The sequence below is a fragment of the Anopheles gambiae genome, chromosome X (genome assembly GCF_943734735.2).
Source record: "Anopheles gambiae chromosome X, idAnoGambNW_F1_1, whole genome shotgun sequence".
NCBI lineage: Eukaryota > Metazoa > Arthropoda > Insecta > Diptera > Culicidae > Anopheles > Anopheles gambiae.
Genome location: NC_064600.1, coordinates 14,918,511 through 14,945,859, shown reverse-complemented (window position 1 = coordinate 14,945,859; position 27,349 = coordinate 14,918,511). Strand labels below are relative to the sequence as shown.

Sequence of the window (27,349 nt, the reverse complement as noted above, 5' to 3'; positions counted from 1 at the left end):
GTCACCTTCACCTGCCGGAAGATAGTCAGTAACACCTTCTTCTAGAACGGTCATGCGATAATAACACTATATCGGATCGTTGCCATTTATCAAATGTGATAATTGATCCATCAGAAGAAGAAAAAAAACAGGCACCAAGACACGCTACACACCAACACCGAAAACGGCGTTCTATTTCCCATCGCCTGAAGGTTGCCGAAATCGCGTGATCAGCTGATGGTGTGATCCCGCGCGCGCCTCCCTCGCCAAGTCATATGATCATCCTCTCGAGGTTCTTCATCAACAACACCACAGCGCTATTTTTTTTTTGACAGACCTTTGTGTCAGTTTGTCTGGTCGGTATGTTTTCATTCACTAGCTCGGCGCAGACCCGCAGGGGATTGTGAAGAGATCTATGCTGTCGTGCGGTGCGTCACCTACACAGTGAAAATCTTTTAAGCCGGTTAGCTTACCGGGTAAGGGCCGGCAGGCAAAGTCGCGGATTTGTGTTGTTTCATGTGAGTGTGTGGTATTATTTTGTGTTGTTTTATTTTTTGCTCGCCACTGGGTACACACATGTTTTGTGTGTGGACCAAACAGTTCAGTCTCAGTTTGACAGTGACCGAAGACGCAGTAGGCCGTACCATACCATATCAACCGTCTGGCAGAGTTCAGTGCGTTCGAGCGCGTCACAAGCAAGGTAAGTCGCGAGAGGGAAAGGGCTTATTCTATTTTTGTGCGTATGCCTTCGGAGATTATTATTTCATAATCGCGTGCGCGAGCAGACGAGACGATGTTTGCTGTTTTTTTTTGTTGTGTGTGCGCTGCGAAGCGCCGGATGCAAGCTGGGAAGGGTGTATTGCTCTTATCAGCTCCCTTATCAAGCTTCCTGTCGTTCGCTGCGACTGTTGGGCAGCTCTTGGTCAAGTGTTGGGGATTTTTTGCCTGTATTTTTTTAATAAGAAAAAAAAACTGTTTAATTAATAACAAATCTCTCAAAAGTTTGCCAAACTCTCAAAACTGTTGCAAAGCAACAAAAAGTGACATCATCCACATGCGCGTCGAGTTGCGAAACTTATCCCGATAAAGTGACCGTGCTAATAAACGACGCTTCATTCTCGTCATTATACAGCACGCGGCAATGGAGAGTGTGAGCGAGACAGAGCGCACCAGTAGCGTGCGCAGCTTCCCCAGCCGGTGGCGACCTGCGCAGTGGTTTTAAACCCTCGCCGAGATGCGCGAACAGCCGACACTAACGGAACGAACGATCAGCGTCGGAGCGGCGTATTAGCATTTATTGCTCGTTTCATTAGAACCCTCCGGTTCTGGTTGTTGTGTTATCACAATTCCGGCCTGTTGTTTGCGCGATGTTTTTGTTTTCACTCTCTGCTTTTCGTTTCTGTTTCGTGTGCGAGATGGTTTTTTGATTTAATCAACGACTTGTAGCGCTTACTGTTAACTTGTTCTGCCTTTCCGAATAGCGAACGGAGGGGGGATCTTGTGACGTCAATTATGAGTTTTGCGCGAGAGATAGAGGGATTTCAACCGGTGATGAAAGTTAAAGGAATGAATCAACAAATTGGATATTACATACTATTAATTTCGCTACATCTAACCGTCTTCGTCTACCCATATGATTGTTATGAGCTTAGCGTACAATTGGTTCTGGTAAAAAAGAAGTCTTACCCAAAAAACAACAAAACACAAAACCACTTCAACATCCAACTCTCCAATAGCAAGCACACGTACACGTGCCAAGACACGTATCTGCGAAGCGAATCATCATCATCATCATCCCGCTCCGAGAGATCATTTACCCTCCGGTTGCTGTTCCGAAATTTCGTTGAATAATTCAACAGCTGATTCTTTCATCCAGTTTCTTTCGCCAACCCGTCCAACGCGCGCTTGGCCCACTGCCAAACGTATCGGCTCGCGGCTGCATCGTAAAGTTAAACATGTTTCCATGGCCCTTCACCAGCGCAACAACAACGGCAGCCACGATTTGGCTGGGTTGGTGTGGAAAATATTGGCCAAGAAAAACAAGTGGTGCGGGAAACGTGTCGAGCATTCGGGAAAAACGGGGTTTTCCGTGCTTCCGTGCCTGGGCCGCTAAACAAATCGGCAGTAAACGGGGAACCGCCCGGTGTGGCCGGCGCGATGTATTGAGTTGTCATAATTTGGCTGCGTTTGATGAAACGGTTTTTAGCTTCAATTCACAATTCACCAATTTTCCGACTCCTTCCCTTTGGGATAAAAAGGGGTAACAAATGAAACAACAACAAAAAAATCAACCCACCATTTGATTGGATTGGGCTGTAAAATGAGACCCTTTTGGGCATGGTGGGAAAGGAAAGTGAATTTTATGCTTCTAGTATTCTTCCAACGTACCCCCCCCACGATCATTACCACCAAAATGTAATACCAACATGTTTTTCCAGCTTAATGTGTTCATTTCGTCGGGTTCAAATTATTCTGCAATTGAGCAACCCTGCTAACTCCTGCCAACGCACCATTGCACGTATGCATTGCGAACTGATTGAGTGTGTAAGTAAGAGTTAATAGGGCACGGATTAACTGCTGTAGAAGAGAGCAATTAAAGCGCCCGGGGCACTGTAGCCATGAACTACGGCCGCAGCTCCCGCCAGCTGAAAATGCAAATTCCCACTTTATACGGCCGGGAAGGGCGGAAGCGCTTTAAAGTTCTGAACAAGCTAAACTCCACCGAGCTACTGCGGGAATCTAAAGGATCTAGACGTCAGTGATGAACTCGCCCCGAAAAGGGTGGCAGAGCGGCCTGCTACCTGCGTCCCCCGTTTCACCCTTATCGTCCTGGTGGCAGAAGCATGTGATTAAAATCAATAATACCAGCCTTTGCCTTTCGCGCCTCGGCCTCGGCCTCGCCTTCAGGCTCTCTCGTATTCTTCAACCGCTGGAGATGGGAAGTTGGGGCGCATGAGGGAGGAGTGTAGATAAAATTCGCATAAAAATGGAAAATGTAAAGTGGAAACCTACCTGCCAACGAGTGGAAGTGGATATCTAAGAAGCAATAACGGGGGAATGGAACTCATCCTCCAATTCATCCAGATGCGTATCGAAGTGTTCCGATATCATCTGCGGCTGGCAGTTGATAATGGCAATAAAATGTCAATTTCTCGCTTCACTTCGCACTCGCGGCAACGAGGGACAATTCGAGTGCGACTGGGGGAGGGTTGGCGAGTAGTACACCTGTACCCGGGTGGGGTGTAGGGTTTCGAACGCACCATTTTCTTACCAATCGCAGACGGCTGGTGGAGGAGGTCGTGGCATTAAAAAAGAATAATAAAAAAAACTTCCCCCGAAGGGTCGGTAATTTAAAACCAATATTGTGCCACATTTTAAAGCTCTCACGGCTGGAGGATGGTGAGGAAGGAGTGAGGGAAAACGGGCTTACAAGGCTCGCTCGAGTGGAAAGGAGCTCACTTTGAACCAGTTAGGGCCTCGCTTGAGTCTATTTGAAGGGTCTAAAAATACAAATAAAATACAAAACGGAGTCCGTTTTGGGGGGGGGGGGGGGGGCAACCTCGCTTCCGTACGTAAATCCAGGCCCTAATCTATTTGGGTTAATCATCCGTCACCAGGTTGCTGGGGACGTTTCCAAGGAGAAAAAGAAGAAGACGAAGAAGAAGCATAAAAAAGCGAACCCATTTGGCACTTAATTATTGTCAATCTCGGCTGCGCTAACAGTCTCGGAAATCACCAAAGGATTGGTGAGGGGACGTTCGGTCTGCATTGGTTGGGTGGGTTGACTTTACATCAGGTAGGTTGGGCGATCGTCGGCAAGGGAAAAGGCAAGGAGCAGGTTCACATCACAGCCAAACCATCAGGGTAATATCGATCGAAACTCCTTTCAGATGCTGTGCTTCCTCGGCACAACGGGTTCCGGTTGCGTGCGGCTTGTTTCGCTCGCTTGTGCCATGTGTGTGTGTGTGTGTGTGTGTGTGTATTGCAGAGGTAGAGCGTGCGTGTGTTTGCGTGATTGTAGGGTTTAGGCGTGCAGAAGACAGCGCTCTGAGTTAACTCCATCACGCCAGCATCCAAGCCGGGATGCTTGGAACGATAATTAGGCTCGGCGAGACTGCTGTGACCTGCTTCACCTGCCAGTGCGAACGGGGGATAGAGGGTTCTATCGACCCGGAAAGGATTGATTGAGCAGCTCGGCCAAAGCAGCCAAGGGCCCTTTCCTACATGGGCTCAATCGATCCCAGCGCTGTGTTTGCTGTGCTTTGCTGTGCTGACAGGTATCGAACGCGTGGACGAAACACAGGGGGAGGGGGGGATTTTGCTCGTGCACATTGGTAATGGGTAGAGTTGTCAAAAATCCGGAGTCGACTCCGATCCGTTCGGAAGTCGTTCGGAATTGTCTGGAGCCGTCCGGAATTACCCGGAGTTGCCCGGAGTCGTCGTCCAGAGTCGTGCAGATTAGCTCGGAGTCGCTTGGAGTCGTCCGGAATTGTCCGGAGTCATCAAGAGTCGTCTGGAGTCGTTGGGAGTCGTCCGGAGTCGCTCGGAGTCGCCCGGAGGCGTTCGGAGTCGTTCGGAGTCGTCCAGAGTCGTTTGAAGTCGGAGTAGTCTGATTCCGGTCGACTCCAATGAGACTCTGGACGACTCTGAATGACTCCGGACAACTCCGGACGACTCCGGACGACTCCGGACGACTCCGGACGACTCCGCACGACTCTGAATCCGGGCGGAACTAGTGGTTCCCATTTTGCCGGAGTTGGCATCGGACTAACAATAGTTGGAGTCGGATCGGAGTCTTGGGTGCGCTCCAGAGAGCACATCACTAGTGCACACCTCGAGCAACTCGGGGAGCGAAAACTTCTGGACACACTTCTTCTGAGAAGTTCGCAGAAGTTCTTGGCTGCGGGTGGGTCACTTGTTTTTTTTTGGCAGATTTTTTGTGCAACTTCGTCGTGCGCATTATCATACTATATCAAGCAGTGGTTGAAGTCTGTGTGCTTTCGTTGCTGCTTCAGTGCAGACCTTTTTGGGAAGCGATGAGTGGGAGCCCTTTTTTAATTACATACCTTCTTCCGTCACCTCCGAGAGGTGTTTAGAGCTGCTGAGAGAATGTAAAACTCATAATTAAACCCCTGTCTAGTGTGATGACGGGTAAGCTTTCGCAAAATCAACGCAAGAATACGGAGAGAAAAAATCGATAGTATATTCTCCTGTTTTTCCCGCACACTCACTCGCTCACCTTTCGTCTGGCACGCTTAGATGAACCAGTGTCGTCCACGGTGGAATTTGCATTCGCTCAACAACTTTTAATTAGATTTGCATTTAGCTACAAATCCCTAACGGCAAGTTCTTAGGAACTCTCCGGCAACCTTTTTGCTTCGGCTCGTTACAGATAAGCCAAGGCGGGCCGCTCTATCGTTGCGCTCATTTCGACACCCCCACACACCGGTGTGCGATTGATTGATTGATCTTTAGTGTTTGCTGGAAGATCCAAGATCCTTCGGTCCGGCAAACGATAACACTCGGAGCAAGGCACCTTCTAGGGAAACGACTTGGGACCTGTTAGCATGGAAAGGCGAAATTGGGGGTGAAACAGATCGCGGTAAAGATTTGCTCATAATTAAATTGTTTGTACCTCTGCAGATGCTTGGTTTGTGGCAGGGGCGGTGGGGTTGTTACGTTACTCCCGAAACTTTCCCGTATCCACCGTGAGCGGAGTGAGATTTAAGATGTTGAATCGCACCGAGCGTGCGAAGAAGGGTTCACAGTAATAATATTTCAAATCTTACGTTGAAAAGGCAAAAGCCCTCGCTTCCTGGAACATTTGAGTTCGATCGGAAATCATGATTTAGAGCTGGACTGGGCCGACCTGTGAAGGAGAGAGGGGTTCCAAGGGTTTTCTTCCCAAGGGGAAGGGAAGGCCACTCCTCGCGGCTTTCATTACCGGCAACTGGATCGTGTATAGTATTGAATATATTAATTCGAAATCAAACTTTAACCATCCATTCTCACCGAGCTCTGGCGCTTCAGGTGCCGCCGCTTTCCAGAATTTTGATAATACCCGTCTGTTGCAAGGGTTAGTATAGCTGGTTCTACTGCAAGAAAGTAGCAAAGAGAGATGAAAACGCGAGCAGAATGCTCCTCCCCCAAAAGAAACATGTTTGATGTGTCGGCGAACAGAATTTCGGCTATGGCGCTGTGGAAGAAAATTCAATTACCTGATAAGGTCAACCCAGCTGTCAGGCCGGCCTAACCGAGGCATGGGCTCGCGGAAATGGGAGCTGGGGTTGGCTTCTTTTTCAATCCCACGACGACATCTCTTTCCCGCGACCGGGCACCATCGAAACCCCGCTGAATGTACCCAAAAACTGTAAAAAACCAAACCAAACAAAACAAAACAACCTCTTTCCACAAAATAATAAACGATAAGCTGTAGCAGCAGCAGCAGCAGCAGCAGCCGGCCAACATCAGCGTGTTGAGTTACGAGCGTTGGGGCGAATGGGGTGCGCAAACAGGGGAAAAGGTTGGTGAGGTTTCCGTGTAATCTTGCCTGTTTAGTGGAGTGGAGCACTTTTTCACTTCACTTTATGGAACAAATGAAAACTCTGGCTTTTGTTTTTGCTTTCCCCGCTACCTTTGCTGTGTCATTTTGTGGTGCCGTGACCAGGAAATTTTCGAAGCGATGGGAGAGTAAAGCAAAACCAAAACAAAAAACTTCAAACGAAGCGTTGTTTCCGTTCGAAAGAAAAAAAATCCTCCAGCCCAATTGATCCGTTGCCGAAGTTTAGTAGGTAAAAAATCACACGAAAATGCATCACCTTCTTTCTCTTTTCTCAGTAGTTTTTTTTTAATCCATTTTCTCTCTCACGATAGCTGATTTCAAGTTTCATCGCCGTCCTTTGAAAAAGGTTACCAAAATTTGCATGATTAATGAGTGTGCAAATATCTCATTGCCAAGCGCGATTTTGCTGATCGGTGCTGAGCAGCAGAGAAAGGAGGAACAAAATTTGCGTCGCAAAGGCGAAAAATCGAACCTCACCCTCGATCTTACTGCTCGCTGAATATTAAAAAAAATGCCGGCTCAAAGTGAGGATAATTTTGATTTGTGCGTGGTGTATATATTATTCCATGATCCTTCTCGCTTTCTCTCTTTTGTGTGGGTTCTGTTTTTATTTCTCGCTCCATTTTTTCTCCTTTTAAGCACAGCCAATCTGAAACGTGTGTGTGTGTGCGCGCAATTTGGAGGGTTAGTCGCTGGAGAGTCATTTTTCATTTTCGCCCCTATTCACAGCAAGCCAGCAACAGTTGGTGAAAATGATTGCTAATTTGCCATCGCGACACCGCCACGGCCTTCCGATGACAGGGCAGGTTCGGATGGCTGCTGTGAGGAGGGTTTCAATTTTTGCTATTCCTCTTGTATCGATTAGTCGCGTACGTCCCCTTTTTACTCCACCTTTTTTTTGTTGGTTACGTCTACGGCTGTGCGAAACATTGCAGGCAAGATACTTTGTGGCACACTACCGACGAAAGGGAAGCAGTAGGAAAATATCGATCGAAACATCGAGAGCAGCGCAAAAATAGATTTAAAACCTGCAAAAAAACAATCACTTTAACGATCCAAACCATCACCCTCCCCATCCCCTGTCATTTTGTGACGCTCTGTGGTTTATGTGCGTTTGTTTATGTATTGATTCAAATCAACCTTTCTGATTCGAAGCTACCCAGCAACAAATCCTCCATCGAAGGAGCATACGCGAGCTAAGAATTACAGCCAACAACAAAAAAAAGGTGCAGGAATCATCCACTCGACAAAAGAAGACAAACGTGAAGCTAGTGCCCTCTGCGAGGGAGCGTAATGGGGCGGGCAGTTTATAAATGTAGCTTTTTTGTCTCTTCCTCCTCGCGGTCGGCCAACCCTGTTTCGCAGAAGACTGGTGCGTCTGCCGTCCGCCCGAAGCCGTCGCTCGGTGGGTCATCAACTGGGAGTGATTTGTCATAAAAATTTATGTCAATGCACATAAATCTTCCGCCCTTGGTTTCGCTGGTACGGTCGAGCGGATGCTGCGACGGTGCCTCGCAGCACACTGTGGGCAAATGTGGTCGGCTCGGGGGACGACACAAGAAAAAAAAAGAGGCAACCCAGTCGAGTTTAGGCAATGTTTTTGTAATGCCGATTTTTGTCTGAAGTATGTTTTGGGCTCAGTTTTTGTTTTTGTTCATCGTTTACTGCCCCTTGATTGCTAGCAGCATTCCGTGATGTTGTTGTTTTTTTCCACCGTTTAAGATGTAAAAGACAGTTGTGTGTTGCTTTTTAATTTTCACCCACAGTGAGACCGATGGTTGACTGGCAGCGGCGCCAGGCCATCTATCTAGCCGTGGCACGCCATCCAGGTGCTGCCCCAATCCAACGTCACGTTGGAGCTGATCTCTCTCCGGCGGCCGTAAACTTTATTAACCCTGGCTGCTTTGGGGATTTTTTCTTTCGGATGAGGAAAGCTCAAGGATAGGGGAAGTAGGAGAAAATTATTATAACCCATCATGCTTCACACCACACACCCATCAGCATCGTTCCCGACCTTCACACGGATTGGGTCGGGTTCGTGTGCCGTGGTTCGCTAGGTTAAGTGAATTTTTATTCGACACCTGCCATCGATATCCCCTTAGTGCTGGTGTTCCCTCACGATGGGGCTAAAGGCGCACAAAAGAGATACAATGAAACACGCATGCAGGTGTGTGTGTGTGAGAGCAACAAATTTTCGATCATTTTGTTTCGGTTGCGGGAAGAATATTAATTTTTCACAATAACGATTATTATTTGCACGTGTTTTTTTATTGCTTCACAGGTGGAAATGATTCTAAGGAATTTACATATTTTTCAGCAGAGCTTTTCACTATCTTTGCAGTGAATTAATATGGTTTCCTTAATCACAACACTTTTTTTTCGAAATCTGTCCCCGTGTCATTGAGAATCGATCACACAACCTTTCGTTTGGAAGATCGCTTGCTTGACGCGACACCGTGATGCTACGCTCTCGCACAGTTCGCTACAAAGTGCTTTTGATTGTTGTGCGATTCTCAAGGGAATACGAACATGATTATGATTTCAAGTTCGGTCGAGCTTTGGGCACGGAATAATGATAAAAAATAAACGCTGCAACATTTCCATAATCATGTTGTACAGAAAATAATTACAAAATGGAAATCATCTCTCTCTTTTTTTAAATTAAAAATTTAAATTAAAGCACCAACGAAACCCATTCTTCACCCGAACCTAGTTACTAGAAAGAAATGTGACTCTCAGAGGGAGAGAGAGGGAGAAAAAAACGTTCTGTGTTTTTTTTATGAAACGAAAAACAAAACGTTATTATTTTCAGACCTTCAAATCCCCCTCTCCCCACTCCATCCTGCACAGCTCGCCATGTTTTGATGGCATAAAAATTCGGAAATTAAATTTTACTTTCGCCCGCCCGATCGCCGGCTGCTTCGTATCCCGCAGCGACGCTGTATATTGCTGGCCTTAGCTGTAATTTCCCGCCAGCGCTTGTGCTTTGCTTACATACCCTCCCCTCGAACTGTACCCTGCTGCTGGATATTCTGACCGAAAAAAAAGACTGGATATAAATATCGGCCTGTTGGAAGGTTTTTGTGGGTTTTGACTCCTGCTCGCCTGAAAGCGGGGACGGGGCATGTTTCAATCTCAGGTGTGGACACGGCAAAATGGTTCAATTGAAGCGAAAATGCCACCGAGAGCGAATGATCTGAAAAAAAAAACACACACACACACATAAATGCAAACCCGTCCACCAAATGCACACCGTTTCGGCGCTTGCGGGGAAAGGTGCGGGCCAGGTCTGCTGGTTTGAAATTGTTTGCTGCGAAACTGAGCTGCTGCTGCCCGGACACGCCATTTTACATTCTCGCTGCTACAGAAGTAAAAAAAAAGGTATAGAAGCACTAGCCGTTATACCACATCACAAGGCGAGAACACATTTCCACGGCGTGTGTGTTTGTGTGGTGGAGGGTCAATCGTGGCTGTTTGCAAAAAAGGAAAGAAAGTTGAAAAAACACATTTCTTCACCGTAACCCGCGCGCTCGAAATGTAGCTGAGCCATGAATAAAAAATGAGCCCCCTGCTTTGCAATGGCCGTGTCCCCGCGGAAAGAAGAAAGTACAATCTGTGTGCTTGTGCATGTATCTGTGTGAATGTGTTGTGCATCGGTATTGGGCACGAGCTTCTCGGATTACAAGGCTGGCTAAAAAAAAACACGAAAGCACAAACGGGATGAATTTTTTTGCTTGTTGTAAAAGGTTGATTTTGTGTACGGTTGTGTTTTGTATTTAAATATTTCACACATTTATTGGATTGTGCTTTTTGGTACCATTTTTTTTTGCAATGGTTCACTGACGCTGGGGTGGAATGCATGCGGCAAAGTTTCCTGTTTGAAACGGTCCAGAAACAGGTTAGGAAAGCGCAATAATATTTCACCAACCCCAAAAAGCCAAGACAATTTCAAGGGATTTTGAATGTCACAACAAGCGCACGTTCATATAAAAACACACCCACAAACACACATAAATACATGGATTTGTTACAAGCAGTTGGAAATCACACACACACACACACACACACACACACACACACACACACACACACACACACACACACACACACACACACACACACACACACACACACACACAACGAGCCCACAGGGCAGGGAAGAAATGGCCCTGCCCGGCTGGTGGCGGAGCTTAAAATGATGATCACGTACGCTAACGTCGACTGCAGCGACCTCTATCCATCGTGGCAGGTTATTGCTCCCTCGGCGGTTGAGGTTTCCGGCTTCATCTCTGCATCATCTTCCCTCCCCCACCAACCTGTAGGCATGTGGGACTCCTGGCCGCCTAATATTCGACATAATTTGAGCCGATCGTGCCGACGAAACTGCGCACGTAGGTTTGGTTCTGCCTCTGGTTTGCTTTAGCATACCGCAGCCGCTTGTACGCTGGTAAGCAGCTGCCCGATCCTTTTTAGCCTTGATGCCTTGCGGGGGCGTGCGGCGCGGCGGACGGCTAATATTTTGCTATGGTTTATTTTCGGTGCGTGTTGTTCCGGGCGCGTCAGCAAACCATCCACCGCTGGGGTTTTGCCGTGTGTGTGTGTGTGCGGCCGTGCGGTATCGGAGTGGAAGCAAATAACATCCAAATCGGTCAATCGGCTGCTAATGGAAGTGAGCTTTTGTGTAGCTATGTGGCTGAGTGTGTACATATGTGAGAAAATCGTCAGGAACAGTGTGTGAAGCTTATGACTGCAGCAGCGAAGGTGGAGGAGGAGGAATAGAGAAGTGGTGGAAAATGGGCTAAACAATTTTTTTTCTCTCCTCCCCACTAGTGTCTGAGTGTGGCTCAGTGGTTTTTGCAAACAAAAAAATAACTGCACTAGAAGCCACCAAAAAGCTACATTTGTGATGCGGATTGCACATCGTAAGGCGCTACCGTCCATCCTGTTCGCATTCGGACAGTCGGCTCGTCCATGGGCGAGCGGAAAGTTTCGTCTACAACAGCGATGTCAAACTCTTTTGTCCTCGTGGGCCAAAATGCCACTGAAAATAGTAGCACCGGTCGCAGCCTAGTTTTTAAACTATATTATACGATATAAAAATCTGATTTCGGGATAATAATTACGTTATTAAAGTTTAATTTTTGACATAAAAAACATAGCTGTAATAGATTATTTCCAATTGATATTTCCAACATTTGCATAGTTTTATGGCAACTCAGTGGGCAAAACTAATTGAATTGAAGTAGCGAATTCTTACTTTTGGTGCTGTCTAAAGTTCATAAATTACAACAGGTCGTTCAGTCCAGTTCAGATCTTAATTTTAAAGAGGAGTGCAAGGTGTCATACAAAACATTAGTACCCGTTATTCTCTTCCTACCAAACACCACAGAAATCTTCATTCATTATGGCGACCAAAATCAGAGCCATAAGCTCCTGCTTTAAGAAATTGCTTAATTGGTCGCCGTGTCTTGACTGATGGCTTAACAATAAAAAGAGTAATGTTCTTAAACTACGTACATATGAGTAAGACATTCACGATTTTGTATGAGCTTGAAACTAAACCGTGGATTGTTTCTTTTAAGAATTGTTCATTAAATATTTGTTACCTACAAATTTAATCATCGTAAAGGGTTTAACATAGTTTTTGCCATTTTGCTAAAATTGTGCGGAAATGAATGCTCATTTTCGTCAAAATAGCCATGTTTGGTTTTCATTCTATGACTACAACAGTTTTTGCAATTCATATCGTTTTTTTGCATATAGAGAAGGTAGAAAACCCCGATAGGGTTTTACGACGATGCATGGCTTGGCAATTAGTTACTGAGAAATGTTTAAAGAAATTATTGAATCGTACCATATTAAACCTCTTGAATTCAACGAAATATCTAAACCGGAACTGAGAGGTATAAATAAGCAAAATAGAAAAAAAAATCATGAGTCTTTTCATCAACTACGTAGAATTGATAGAAAATAATGAAATAAAACAGATAACGGATTAAAACACGTTGAAGGTCATGATAAGTTAGGGAATAGTGTGAAAGCAAATATACGGATTTGTATTGTTTTAATAAAAAAAAGTAGAGAAACCTACGAAGTTGAAAATCTCTTCATATTTCAGGAGTCTGCAATTGACTGACATGTACTGTAGAAGCAGAAATGCTTCAACGAATAAATTTTGGCTCAAGCGGTCGCGGCCCAAACCAAAAGACCTCGCGGGTCACAGTTTGGCTCCCGGGCCATCAGTTTGACATCTCTGGTCTGCAATGAGCACGCCACCATCGCATTGCCATCGTAGATAAGTAAAGTTCGTTGTTTTGCGAAATGGGTAAGGTTTGCATACATTCAGGCATGCATGCATGCGCTGCTGAGCAGCAAACGATTGCGACTCCCCGGGAAGGTGCTTTGCCGTACCGGCGATGATTGTGTCTGAATGATGGAGCCAACTCGTTATGGGTTATGATGAATGGGGAGGAAATGGTGGAACGGGGGTACGGGGAAACTTCCTTCCACTCGACAAAAACAGCCGGGTTTGGCAAATGAAGCTCTAATTTTTTCAAGCCCGCGCACAAAACATTTCCTCCGGACAGAGACCCTACACCCTCCCCACAACCGGATGGGATGGGACCTATCATCATCATTTGGTGGGGGAAAATTTCACTCCACCAGTGGGTTCCCGTTTGCCACGAGCCCCTTCATAACCTGGAAGGTGCACACTACCGGGGAAGCTTTAAAGTTATGTCATCATTCCCAGTGTGCGTGTGTGTGTTGTGTGGCTGTGTAGATGCTATACCGACGAAGCGTCGGTATTGGGAAATGGCCTGCCGTCACCTGCTCTCAGCAAGACCCTCGGCGTGGGTGGGGCGAGCAAATCCTCCGGAAACCTTTGCCAGCTTCGGTTTATTATGGTAGCACAGTTTTGGATGCTCCTGTTTCGGCCGTGATAAGAGTGAACGCTTCAGACGAACGCTGTCTCCGGGTTCCTGTTGGGTGGGGGGAGTGGAATGGCACGGAGCGCCCGCAGTCGGTGGATGAGGGAAGGATGTTTAACATGGATAAAATGTGAGAGTGAATAAGCACGCCGGGAGATAGCGTGAATGGGGGAAATGGGAGCACAGGGAGCGCGAGAGAGGAAAATCCCACGAAACAATGCTAATAGATCCGCTTCCATAATAGATCCGGCCGCCCGCTCGCTATCTCCACGTTCAGCTGTTTCTCCCAAAAACCGTTGCGCCCTGCGTGCGGAGATAGAAGGAATCCGCGTGAGGGTTGGTTTGTGTGTGTGTGTGTGTGTGTGTGTGTGTCTTTGTGGAAACCCCTCTTGCCGCGGAAAAATCGATCATACACTGGTGCTGACACCGCAACCGCCGGAGATAGTGTACTTCCTTTCCCACGTTTTTTTTGGGTCGTCGTTTTGTTGCTGCTGTTGTTGTTGTTGTTGTTGTTGTTGTTGAGGGAACAAGAGGTTAGCTGATGCTCAAAAACGCACCACCCACCCAATCCCTTCTCGTCCATTGTCCATTTCCACCCACACACACACACACAAAGCTCAAGCGGACGTCCAATGAGCTCGAAGGAGGGCTCAAAAGCCTCTTGCAAAAAAAAAATAAAATAAAATAAAATAAAAGAAAATAAAACAGCTCTTCAGAAAATCAATAATCATCCCCGAAAAGCCCACCCAGGTGGTGTCCCATTGCTGTGGCTGGGGCAAAGGAGCACGGGCAGCTGGGGGTAATGTACCTGCCGCTACCTTTGTACACCTTTAAGCTTACTTTTATTGCCGGCTTTTCGGTCGAATGGAGGGAAAATGGGAAGCAGAAAAGAGTCTTCTACCGGAGCAAAAAAACAAAAAAAAAAAAAAAAAAACAAACGAAAAATTGGATGTTGCAAAAACACTCTTCGACCACCGCGACCTCCGCGGCACACGCTTCCCACGCTACAGCATCCAGGGGCAGTTGCTTGTAAAGAGCAGCAGCTTTCCAATAGTCCGCTGATTAGTGGACCATGTTGTGTCACTGGGATCGCTCTCGATGATTCGTAGTTCGTTTCTCTGAGTGTTTGTGTGTGTGTGTGTGTCAAGATGTCAGCTTATTCTTTTCCAACCCCTCATCCCTTCAAGGCCACAAAGAAACTGTAAAAGGAAAAAAAAAATCCGTTAACGGTATTGTCCGATCAATTGGGTCGAGTTTTTCGGAGGGAAGCATTTTGGTTGTGTGTGTTCTTAACTTTGTCGTGGAAGACGTGGAAACCGAAACGCTGCAGCCGAAAAATAAGGCAGAAAAGCGAGGGGAAGAAAACAGTAAACCAGAACAACCTCTCAGGCCCCGAGTTCTTTTGTTGCGGCGGGGTGGGTTCGCTGCTTCTGTCCGATTGTGTCCGTTGGAAGCCTACCGGTAAGGCTGGCGCAACAAATAAGCTACACTTGGGAAGCGGTGGGCCAACCGAGGGCCGAGGGGGAAGGATTCAAAGAACAATGGAAGATGTTTTTCACCGACCAGTTCCCAGGGGGTTAGGGGAAGGGGGGGGGAAGGAAAGGTACAAGATTGACGAATGATGATGATTGAGAATTGAGAATTGGAGAGGAGAGGATCCATAACGTGTCGCCGATTCCATCTCGTTTGTGCTGCATCCGATTCGGCCGTTGGTGTTTTTTTTCTTTCTTCTTTCTTGTCCCGGGTGGGTGCTGAATAGTGATGGGAAAAATGAAGTTCGATTCCGGAAGGAATCGATTCCGACTAACTTCTAATGTTTGTGGAATCAATTTCGGGTAGTAGGTTCGGAATCAGTTTCCGGAATCGGCTCTGGAGTTAGCTTTGGAATCGGCTCCGGAATCACCATGAGAATAAATCCTTTTAAAGTTGATTTGAATCCTTTGCGGCTTATTAAATAAGGGTCAAAGCATCCAGTGCATGCGAGCAAAAACCGTGGAATCATTTTGACAGTTCTATGAAAAAGCAATAATCGTTTCATTGCAGTATGCATTGAAGGTTTAGTTGTGTTGCAATGCAATCTGCTGGATGCATTTTCGGTCAGTTTTACAACGCGTTGATAACCATAAAACGAGCTCCATAGCAATTGGATTAAAAACCAAAAGAATTTGAGAACAAGGGCGTTATGTTCTGATCTCCCAAATGTTCATTTTTGGTCGTATTGAAGTAAATTTTATAAATTGCATGGTTTAAATTTATTTATTTATTTAACAAATAATAACATACTCAATTTAATCTATCTGGCATGTCCCATGCCCAGAGTTTACATCAAATGTATTTAGAATGCTATAGAAATTCTGGAGCCAACTCCGAATCTAGAGCCGATTCTGAATCCGGAACCGATTCTGATTCCGGAGCCATGATTACAGAGCGATTCCGGAATCGAAATTGATTCCACAGACGGAATCTTAATCAGGTAGTTCCGATTCCGAGCTCTCATCACTAGCGCTGAACGGCGCGAGTCGGTTCACGCTGAAGATGGAGCCATTAGGGAAAGGGAACAAGTAACAACAGGCCGATGGGAAACATGTACGCCAACAGGCAAGGGAAAATGATGATGATGATGAGCCACTAATGCTGATGTTATCGAGCAGAAGAAAAAATAAAAAAAACACACACACACACTTAATCAAGAAATAAATAATTTCGCTTAGTAAGTTAACGATAAGGCGAATCTGGGAGCAGCGAATATGTCTTTCTGACGGCCGTCGCCAGTAAAATCGTAAAAAAGTGTAAAATCAAACCCGAGACGAATGATCCCTTCCATTCTGTGGTTCATAAAAATCAAAAGCAGTTTAGCCGCAATTTTACCGTCCTTAGAATTGCAAATGGTTCTATTACCCGGCAGCCAGGCAGTCCGTAAACGTTACGGCTAGTCAAATGAAAAGAAAGAAGAACAAAAAGGAATTGCGCTTGAAATCCACTAAACCCAGCAGCCCAGCCAAGGGAAATAAAGCGCCCGGGCTTCTGCGTTGGATGGCTCGTTGACGTTGGTGCTGGGGCACAGCGCGAGCGTGTTTGCTGCCTTTCCACGCTTGTCTCAAACCTTCGCCTGCCACTTTGCTACCTTCGCTTACGGTGTAGTGCATCATTACGGGAAGCAGCACTCACCGGGAATGGGCGAAAAGAGCGAAATACAACCAGCAAGCGCTCCACTCCGAGAGTTCGCACTCGTCGCATCGGTTCTGCGCTTTACCCACAACGCACAGCGCTCGTTCAACTCAACCGGTGTGCAGTCGTTTCGCCGATGTACTCCGTGTGCGATTATGCGATTACCTTTGTCGGCTGGCCCTCGAGAGACTTGGAAAACCGGGCACGGCGCACGAAGGTACAAATCGTTCACCGGGAGTATCCGGGAGCTGGGCTGGGACCACGGGATGCATCATGGATGACGAGCAAGTCGATTGCGATTGACGACGTGGTACGACGTGGCTTTGTTGTTTGGTTCTCTGCCTGCTCTACCGGTCCCGGTGCTGTGTGCTCTGTGTGAGGTTTTTGAAGTGCAGAATATTATGCGTGTGCTTCTCGCGGGGAGGCCGCTTTTATTGGGCGCTCAATGGCAATGGCAGCGGGATGCTGGGTGGAACGAATCCATTGTTTTTTTGAAGTTGAAGTATGAAGTATTTATGTGATGTCGAACCGATTGCCGATTGTCGAGCTTTTGCAGCTCTCTGTGCCTCTTCGTCAGGCAATCCACATCTAAACAGAGTGGTTTTGTAACGTGGATTGCATATTTTACGGGGCATCTTTGTGGCAGGGTGACCTTTGTGAACGACTAGTAGGCAATGTATTTGCTATCTTTATACGGCTTTCCTGACAAGGGATGATGTATAACCCCGCTTCGAGAGGTCGCTACATACGTTGAATTTAATAAATAAATAAATAAATAAATAAATATTATTGGGTAAAGTTACATTTGAGCCGGTCTCGTAGTACGGTCGTCAACTCGTACGACTTAACAACATGCCCGTCATGGGTTCAATCCCCAAATAGACCGCGCCGCCATACGTAGGACTGACTATCCTGCTATGGGGGGAAATCTATTAGTCACTGAAAGCCAAGCCCACAAGTGGGTACAGGCAGGCCTTGACCGACATCGGTTGTTGAGCCAAAGAAAAAAAAAAAAAAAAAAAAAAAAAAAAAAAAAAAAAAAAAAAAAAAAAAAAAAAAAAAAAAAAAAAAAAAAAAAGTTACATATGCCCGAAAAGTACAGAGTACGCAAAATATCTTGTTCTTTTTAAAAATGCTATAAAATGAAAACTGTAAGTGATATTTAGTGAACTTGCTTGTATTTAAAAGCTTGTTTCTTCCGGTTAGCAATGGAATATGGTTTTCAGATTAGATGAGATCCACATGGTTGCCATGCAATGGTGGCCATCGGTTGAACATTAAATAAAGACATCTTGTACCACAGATTGCATACTGTAAGGCTAGCTTTGAGAAAATATATAAGTACGCTTTGAGGTATTCTATATCGGCCCTGGAATTGATCTTGACCCTATACCGGTCCTGGAACAGCTCCAAAAACCTGGAATTGATCCCGAACCCATATCAGAACTTACACTGAGCCTATGCTGGTTCTTGTTTTTCATCGGTACTATCGTCAACAGCTTAACAACACGCCCGTCCTGCGTTCAAGCCTCGTATGGACCGTCACCCTAAGCCAGGATGGACTATCCGGCTGCGTGGTACTTAATAAGTCTCGAAAGCCTGTATGGGCCGGCATGACCCGTTACCCCTAAAAGAAGGTTATTTGTTACAGTAGCTCTTTTTTAGAAATTTTGTTGTAACGATTTCATACATCTGGGTCTACAGTGGCGGCCACCTAAAGTCTTCTGACATTGAGTCTTTCTGGAATATTCAGCGGAGCACTTATCACTTCAACTGCTAGAAAATTTTTGTTTGTTTTTGTTAACCCCAAGATAATATCAGGGGGTTTTTAATAACTTTCCGAAGCGTGCAACGGAGTTTTTAAAGATTCCAATCGAACTGATTTTCGAACTGATTCCAATCCCAGACAGGTGTTTGAACTAGTGACCATGCCGGTTGTGGAATTAATCCCGATCACATCCCGGACCTGGAATGGATTCTGAACCCATACCAGACCCATACCCATACTTCCCTACTGATCCTGATTCTGATCCCATATAGATCCTGTAACATATAAGTACCAATACTGGTCCTTGAACTAATTAAAATTGCCTATTGGTGGTATGTCTGAAACTGATCCTGACCCCATTCTGGTCTCTGATAACGTTGCCTTTTTAATTCGTCTCTAGAAATAGTATCAAAGTCTGTCTCAGTTAAGGAACTACTCGAAGAATCCGGGTTCTGCGGTATTATCGTCTAAATCAAACGACTTAACATATTGCCCGTTGTGCTCCCTCGCAAGGACCGTCGCCCTTAGCAAGGACTGACTATCTGGCTGCGTGGTACTTTAGTAAAAAGTCTTTAAAGCTTGTGTAGGCTAGTATGATTTGTTATCCCTATGAGAAGATTATTTATAGCAGTATATTTGTTTGTTGCATTGTTTGTTGCCGGACCTACAGTAGCAGCCACCTATAGTAAGATACATATCTTTTGACTTTGAGGCATGCTGTACAGTTCCTTCGACTACTTATTGGAAACCTTTCCTCAAACGTTGTAGATGACATTCTTTATCAATGTCGATCTTTATCAAAGCTCGAAAAACCACGCATTAATGTATATACAGGGTTTCCCACGATTTATTGGTCGGTTCTTATGATGTTTTGGTGCGATCTTAAGATTTTTTGATAGTATCCCATAGATTTTTTATTCGTTTCCATAATTTATTGGTATTTTCCGATTGGATATCAATACAATTGCACCGAAAAATTCTGGGAAACAGCCAAAAAATCGTGGGAACGCACTAAAAAAATATGGGAACCCACCAAAAATTCATGGGAATAAACCACTAAATAGTGGGGAACCCTGTACTGATTGAACAGCGATTGACTTCCAACTATTGAATATGTGATGTTTAGTTGGCATGCTTTGTCATACAATTGTTTAAACAGGTCATGAGATTTTGGTTAACCTTTCAAAACCCAGTTTTCCATACAAACGCATGCCTTTTAGTTTAACTACCAGCAAACTATTGAGTGTTTAACGAAAAAGTGTTAGTCTATTGAATTTTGGCTGTAATTTGCATTATTTTTCTCCTAACCTTTCCAAACATTGCAATCTGAGTCGGCGTTGCGTTTTCCATAACCAAGACGGTTGCAATTGTATAGATGTGAACTAAGCAAAACGTATCCAAGCAACCGCTGGAAAGTAACGCTGATCAGGCTTTAGTTTTTTAATGTTATTTTTACTAGAATTTTATTTAGATCGGTATAAAACCAATGGAAGCATAGAGAATACGTTAGAAGCAATGCAATGTCTTTAACAATATGATCCTGTTACCAAATACTCAAAGAGCAAAGCTTGTTACTTTTTCCATCTGTTTCCGAGAATTGTCTAACCCCCAATGTAAAAGAAAAACCGTCCAAAAGTTAAATTCATCTTTCCTTCCGTTCTTTTTCACACACCCGCAAAGGTTTCGAAAAGCTCCCTGCTCCTTCCCTCCACCTGAAATGTTATTCGCGGTGGCCGATACGAACTAGGGAGAGCGTGTGCGTTTGAAAGTGTTCACCGTTGTTGAAAGTGCCTGCTGTTCCGGTACGAAGCAGTATTAGGTTGCGAGCTGCGAGCCCCTCTCTCCCCTCTCCCGCCCCACGATGGATAATTTCGAGCGCATACTGGTCGATGTCGACTGCAGCCGGTACGAGGAGGACGCCTTTTCGCTGCTGGACAAATCGCGCGACGTCAACATTGTGCGCGACCTGCGCTCCTCCACCGTGTCCGCGTTTGATCAGTAAGTGTGCCACTGTTCGCTAACCGACGCGTGCGGTTGCAACCGCTCTAACCGATTCCCTGTTGCTCCGTACCCGTACCCGTGCGTACTGCTCTTACGATCTATTCACTATTTAAACTCCCTTTCTCGAACCAATCTTAACAAAAGAACGAGCTTCCCCCAGCTGAACATCTCCTCCCGGACGCAGCTCAAGCAGCAGCTGTTTCGCGAGCAGATCAAAAACAGCGAGACGCGCCCGCGGTCGATGGTTACCTCGCCCGGGCCGCCCGTCCTGTCCGTCCGGCTGCCGCTCGAAAACATCGACATCGAGCTGCCGAAGAAGGTGCTGCAGGTGGAGACGCGGCTCGAAAACCCGACCCGCTACCACGTGATCCAGAAGCAGAAGACGCAGGTGCGCGAGTACGTGACCGCCGCCCTCAAGCTCACCAAGCAGAACCTGGTGCGGGAGTCGTGCCGGCACACGCGGCTCATGATACTGGGTCGGCTGTACGATTCGTTCATCAGTACGAAGCCGGCGAGCGCGGGCAGCGGTGGTGCCGGTCCGCAGGCTGCCCCAGTGCCCGGAGCGGGCGGTGGTGCCACTCCCGCCAACGGGGTCCCGCTCGGCCCAACCGCCGTCCCGAACGGACCGGGCAAGGCAATGAGCAGCATGGTGGTCGGTGGTGCGCCGGCGATGACCGCCGGTTCCGCCCAGTCGTCCGGTACGCCCTCCGCCACGCCCACGATCGAGCAGCAGCAGGAGTGGCGGCTGGAGATGAAGCTGTCCTGCCGGTTCGGCAACAAGCTGTACCAAACGTTCGTGGACGAGTTCGACTACGTGCGCGACCTGCTCGGGCTGATCCGGTTCGAGATACCGAAGTGGGTGTTCGTGGTGTCGGAGTTTGAGGACGAGATATCGTCGTACGAGTGCAACCGGGCGGCCCGGGCGGCACAGCAGGCGGCGGTCGCTGCCGTCGCCGCCGATCAGGAGTTCCTGGTGCGGCCCGGTCTGGCCGGCGAGAAGGGCTCCAAGCACGAGAAGTTCATCGAGCCGGAGGTGCGCGATCGGATCAAGAAGGACAATCACAACTGCAGTAGGTATTTGTGGCGCGCCACGGGGACCACGGGTGGTCCACGGCGCTATCGAACCGTCTGGGAGCATTGTACGGGGGTTTTGCCGGACTGCTGCTGCTAACGTATCTGTGCCAGGCAGGGTGTGTCGTGCCGTAAGCCGGCACGTGCCTCTGCCATTTGAAGCTAATGTGATGATCGAAACGGTTGTGCAGGTTTTTCGTTTGCCTGCCAAGAGCTCATCCAGAGCCTGTTCATATTGTGTATGTAATCCTGTTTTTTTGTGTTTAAATTATTCTTACCAAACATTATCACCTAATGCTTGTAGCGGCCGGCAGAAAATTTCTTTCCCCGGCAAGCGGTGCGCCTCTTTTTTGTTTTCCTTTCATTTTCCCATTTCTCTTGAGGTGGCAAAAGGGGCGGTCGTCACTACCGCGGGTCGTCTCCATCTTCCAGCGCCAGCGCACGCTTTCCTCCAGAACCAGTGTGTGTCTGACCCGCGGCCCGGGTTCGTCGTAGCGGTCGCTATTCAACCCCAAACTCCATCAGCCGCGATATCGTTTCCTGTAAATGGTTACAACAACCAGCACTCGCTCTATATGGATAAAGATAACCTCAAAGCAAACAAAACGTGCGGTTGTTTATTTCTATTGATGGGCCCGGTTCGTTCACCCACGCACGCAAGTGAGACCGAAAAAAAAAAGAAACAAACGTGGTTGATCTGTTATCTGTTCACTCAACTCCCCCCTCCGCTTTCCACCATTATTGCTGCCTATTGTTAAAATGTGAGTGTCTGTGTGTGTTCTTTCCCTTTCTGCATCTCAGGCTCCGCCATCTCCTGGTATTCTTCGGTATCGAGTTTCCTGGCATTTTTCGGTAGAAAGTTTCGCCCGAATCGTGTCGAGTGCCACGGCTCGCGCTGAACGTTTGCGACGATTGGCAGGGCAAAAGCGGGGAAAAATGGGCATGTTAAGCAGTTTACTGCGTATTCCTTTGAATATGCCACAAAACACAAATTATTCTTACACTATTACATGCCTCCACCATTTATCTATTGCTAAAAATTTGCCACATAGGCTGAAAATAACTTAAACACATGAAAAAAGTGTAAAATAAAAGTTTGATGTTTTGCGAGATGCTATTTTGACACGCGGGGCAAAATAGGCATAGTCCTGGGGCAAAATGGGCATATTTACACAACATGTGAAACGTCGAAACACGGGGGAATATGGGCCACAACAACTGCGCCTAGGTAATGGTCTATGCTTTTGCGCACGTTTCGTAAAAGGTATTCTCGTCCTATCTTTTGTTTTGCTGTTCAGGAAATCCCTTACAATTCTTTCAAAATTATGTTCTTCTTCTATTTGGTGTAACGTCCTAAGCGGACATGCCGGCCTATGCAGGCTTTCGAGACTTAATTGTGTCTTGACTTAATAAAAATTATGTTATCAAAATAGTTTTTACACGTATCAATCTACAAAGTCGAATCTTTTGAAGTTGTACCTGTTACTATTATTGTGGGGACAAATACAAAACCATAGCCTCACCAAGCGCTATATGTCGAAAGCATCTGCCTATTTTGCCTCAAGCGTAACTGCCCATTTTGCCCCACGTGAAGCATTTTTGTAATTTTTGTTATATTAGTAAAAATACGCATTCAATTGCTTAGCTTTCTTGGGACAAATTGTATAGAAATGTCATATCTTAAAAGATATGTATCGTGAATCGAAAGTATTACGATGGCTGATACCTATATTAGCATCATGAATAAACACTTTGAGTTATTTCTTAAAAAGATGGGGCTTGAAAACTAAAAACATGTTACTACAGGCCTACATGCCAACACACACAATCAGTAAATAAAAAAAATCAGCTCGTATCAAATAAAACACCTTTAATCAAATAAAACACCTTGTGGGCACTTTAGTTTGCCGGCCACTGTACCTTGTAAAACTTCCACGCAACCCTGTGACACTGGTTTAAGCTTTAATTTTCGAAGTGGCAAAAATTATCTCAATATGATACTAAATCTTATTTTGCATTTTTCTTGGTTATTTGTTATTAAAGGGTTATGAAACTTACATGGTGTCCATAGAACACATTTCCAGCATTGGAATATATCTTTGAAGTGAAATTAAATAGAAGGTGCCCATTTCGCCCCACATGCCCCATTTGGCCCCGCTTAACGGTACGCATTGTCGTACCGTTCAAGTGCTGCTGTTCTCTGAGCGGCAAGGGATAGGAGCGGAGCCGTAGAAAACATGACAAAATACTTGGCTCTTAACCTCGGTGCGCTGGCGGAAAAGGACGACGGTCGGTGTGGGGGTTTTCATACGAACGAGTGAAAAATTAGACAACAGCTTGCAAAACTGGCTGAAAGTTCGAGATGAAACATTGGAATGTAAATATACGCTTTACGATGTTTGCCCAGTTCCCATGGCCCAACTTTCCGTGCCGGGCGTGTCTGGGAATTTTCTTTCACTTTTCCGGCCTTTTTTTTTGTTCAATCGATTCACCACATGCAAACTTTGGCGTGCAAAGTGCGTAATTTCAAGGAAGAAACGAACCGATAGAGACAATCGACCAAAGGGGGGGGGAGGGGGGGGGGGAGTCTGCTTAGCATTCGCCGTGCGCCGTGTCTCAGCGAAACAAAGAAATGGTCGGGAATCGGGTCGACTCATCCCCACTCAATCATTCGAACCCGAAGGTTCAGCCCATTGACTTTGCTCGAGAGTTTTCCCTTCCCACCTTCGGAGACGTTTTTGCGCGACCATTGTAAAAGAAAAGGGGTAGAGTTTGTGTGAGTAGAAGGTCGTGCTAGTAGATTGGGTTACATTGCTATTTCATTATCGCGTTTCATCGCGGCGACGCTCCACGCTGCAATGAAACGAATGTTGAGGTCGTGTTCGTTTTGTTTTGTTTTACTCTCCCGCTCGCTTGCGCCTGTCTTGATGAAGCCGTGCTTTCAACGGAACGCAAAAAGGAGCGAGCAATAACGAAGAAAGCGAGATCACAAACGATAATTCCTACAATTTGCTCTCAACCCTGTGTACTTTATTTTTCCACGTATTTTTTTTTATTTGGTTTTGTTTTACACATCTGCAAGCACATCTGGGCGAAGGGTCCCTTTTTGCTCACGATGCTTTCAATCTAAAGCCCTCGTTACATTTAATTTCTCTTTTTTTGTGTGTGATTGTTTTTGGTTGTTTTTTTTTCGTGTTAGAAAAAAAAATGGCTCAGGAGAAGGCTTGGGGTGCCTTAAGGTGGAAACCGAGTGGTGTCGCACAAGAGTGTTATTATTGCTGTTGGTTTCTCTAGACATGATGCGAATCAGGTCGTGGTTGCTTTAATTGGATTTTTGCACTTGTGTGTCGAGAGTGGCCGCGCGGTTTTGTGCAATGAATCTCGGACTGGTGCACCTCACATCGGACGTTCAAATTTCGTTTCATTACCAGCGCTCGAGCGCGTTTCGCTTCGTGATAAAGTAAGTGGTTGTTTAACCGTCTTCTTATGAATCTTTGTACAAAAAAATGAAAGAAGTTAAAAAATTAGAAGAAGAATAAGCTGTCTCGACGAAAAATCCATTTGGAAAAAAGAAGAACACTTTCGTGTGTTATACATTGCTTTCTTGCGCCAAATTACGACGACTCTAAAAGCATTAATGGGTATGTTTTTTCCGCTGTATACCGTATACACATTTTATCCAAAAATAAAAATAAAAAGCCAGTCCAGCACACACACACACACACACACAATGGTATAAATTGACTAACACATTACACAACGCGCGACACTTGGCGCGAACACAGCGGTAGCCCAACAGCGGCGCGCCCAGCGCTGTGACAGCTCGAGGAAATTAATGTGTCCCTTAATGAACGGACGGACAGGCCGGCGGAAACGAAGCGAAAGGAAAGGTTCGGTTTTGTCACCGCGTAATGGTGGTTCGCACTTTTGCGCGGCATTGTGGCCGCCAGTATTTGCGAATTTGTATTTCCCCGGACCCGGTCGGTCTCGGGGAAGGGAGAAAAATAAAAAAAAAAATGAAAAAAAAAAACACACACACACACACGCACCGGAGCACACGGTTTGTGTGGGAAAGTGGAGAACAGTGTGACAGCAGGGTCGGTCTGATATTACTTTATCTTTAACGTTACCGTGTTACAATCTGTGTCCTTTCTGCTTTGTATGTGTGTGTGCGCTTTTATATGATGGCCCGTGAGTGCCATCGGGCGAATGTTTTACTGTCCTTCGGGCGTACTTTTTTCTTCGTTTGCTTCTTTGTTGCGCTCAGATTGGCCCGTGGCTCGTGTGGGAGGAGAGGGGGGGGGGGCTGGGTTTGGTGGAAGTGTTCCTTACACACTCCATCACCTTTTCACCGTCGACTACTGGCCGTGGGAACGTTTCTTTTCAATTTCGAGTTTAATTTCTAAGCCCTCCATCCTATCCTGGGCGCAGTGGCGGGACCGTGTGCTGGCAGTTTATGCTCTACGTTTACGTTCCACCTCGTGCCGGGAGCATGCGTGTGTATGTGTGTGCGTGCTCCGATGGTGTATTGTGCAAGAGGAACGCTTATTGTGCGGAAAATAAAAATGGGAAATAAAAACGGGGAAATAAGCGAAACAAATGCAACGCCAGCCGGTGACAATAGGAGGGTATGGGGGGCAGCGCTCGCACCAATTGAACGGTGGAAAATCACAAGTGTGATTGTCGGTGCTGCTTGTTGTTGCGTGCATCTGGTTCGTGAGTTCGTTGAAGCAGAGTTCGAATTAATTTAAATTGCTGGTCATTATGGTTAAGGGGTTAAGAACTATTTTTAACGTTTTTAAGAAGCGAAGAGATTTTTGAGAAAAGTTTTTAGAGATCAGATCTCAGATCAGATCAGATTATCAGAGATAAGAATCTTCAAATTTTAGTAATTGGTGCAATGGAAAATTAATGAATGTTTACAGAATCTTGATCCAAAATCGAGATACCGAATTGCTTCGAATTACGGACACTTAAGGCATTTTTCGCATGTCATATTTGCTTAAAATAAAAATTAAGTCGGCCATACCTTTGCATAACTCACCTAATTGAAGTGAACCTTCTGAATTTCAGAAAAAAAAAGATTTACAATAATTTTACTGAAATCATTCCAAAAAATCATGAAAATACAACGATATTTTGATTCATATTCCGGACAGTTTGAAGCTCATATTTCAAATTACGGACGTTTTGATTCAAATTCCGGATAGCCTTAAAATTTCGTCTGTAATCGTAACACTAAACATTTTTATTTTTTAATTATTTTTTTGAGGTTTGAACACCCAATGTTGAACGTCGATGTCCTCCAAGACGGACAGAACGACGCTCTTACTGACAACGGGGTTTGGGTGCTGGTTTACTCTTGTGCACGAAGATGCATTGCACCGAAGTCTGCGGCTAAAGGTCAAGGTCTGCGGCTGAATTGTTTCTGAGGTGCTCAGGGCTTTAGAGCTCCCCGCCAAAATATTTTCGCAATAGATTTGCTCTTTTATTTTGACCCCACACACGATAAATATAAGTGGCGAGCGACCTTCGGTGGTTATGGCGGCCTACAATATCACTACTGTTGGTTGTTGAAAAGGCATTCGACAGCGTTTGATATGGTGGACTTTTACACAAGCTGGTTGAATTTGGTCTTCCAGTTTATCTAGTTTAAAATTATTAGTAGCTACTTTAAATAGAGATCATTCAGAGTGGCCTTGCACTCTGCCTTGTCTGATCCAAATCCTGTTCTTGCGGATGAACCACAAGGAAATCGTTACCGTATTGGGCCTCTACACGTTTCGGCGTACCATACCGTTCCTTTTTATACCTTTCCCTCGTTTTTGGAGAGTTTGACAGAACGGTACGCAGAGTGATCAGAAATACCGA

At 45.9% G+C, this 27,349-nt stretch overlaps 1 protein-coding gene across 2 annotated transcripts; it reads left to right on the top strand.

The window, feature by feature from the left end:
• Window positions 1–295: 295 nt before the first annotated feature.
• LOC5666790 (uncharacterized) lies at window positions 296–22,084 on the top strand. Of its 2 annotated transcripts, XM_061642594.1 has the most exons (4): window positions 296–455; window positions 580–679; window positions 20,087–20,404; window positions 20,552–22,084. In XM_061642594.1, exons 3-4 carry the CDS (start codon window positions 20,268–20,270, stop codon window positions 21,576–21,578), a joined length of 1,164 nt encoding a protein of 387 aa, XP_061498578.1. In that variant the 5' UTR covers window positions 296–455; window positions 580–679; window positions 20,087–20,267; the 3' UTR covers window positions 21,579–22,084. The 2 variants fall into 2 exon arrangements, with proteins under 2 accessions (XP_061498578.1, XP_001689401.3); XM_001689349.3 differs by having other exon boundaries at window positions 296–679.
• Window positions 22,085–27,349: the final 5,265 nt, after the last annotated feature.

Coding starts and splice junctions, on each gene's coding strand:
- LOC5666790 (XM_061642594.1), top strand. CDS start 20,268: ATGGATAATTTCGAGCGCATACTGGTCGATGTCGACTGCAGCCGGTAC. Junction 20,405..20,551: donor ACCGTGTCCGCGTTTGATCA/GTAAGTGTGCCA, acceptor TCTTAACAAAAG/AACGAGCTTCCCCCAGCTGA.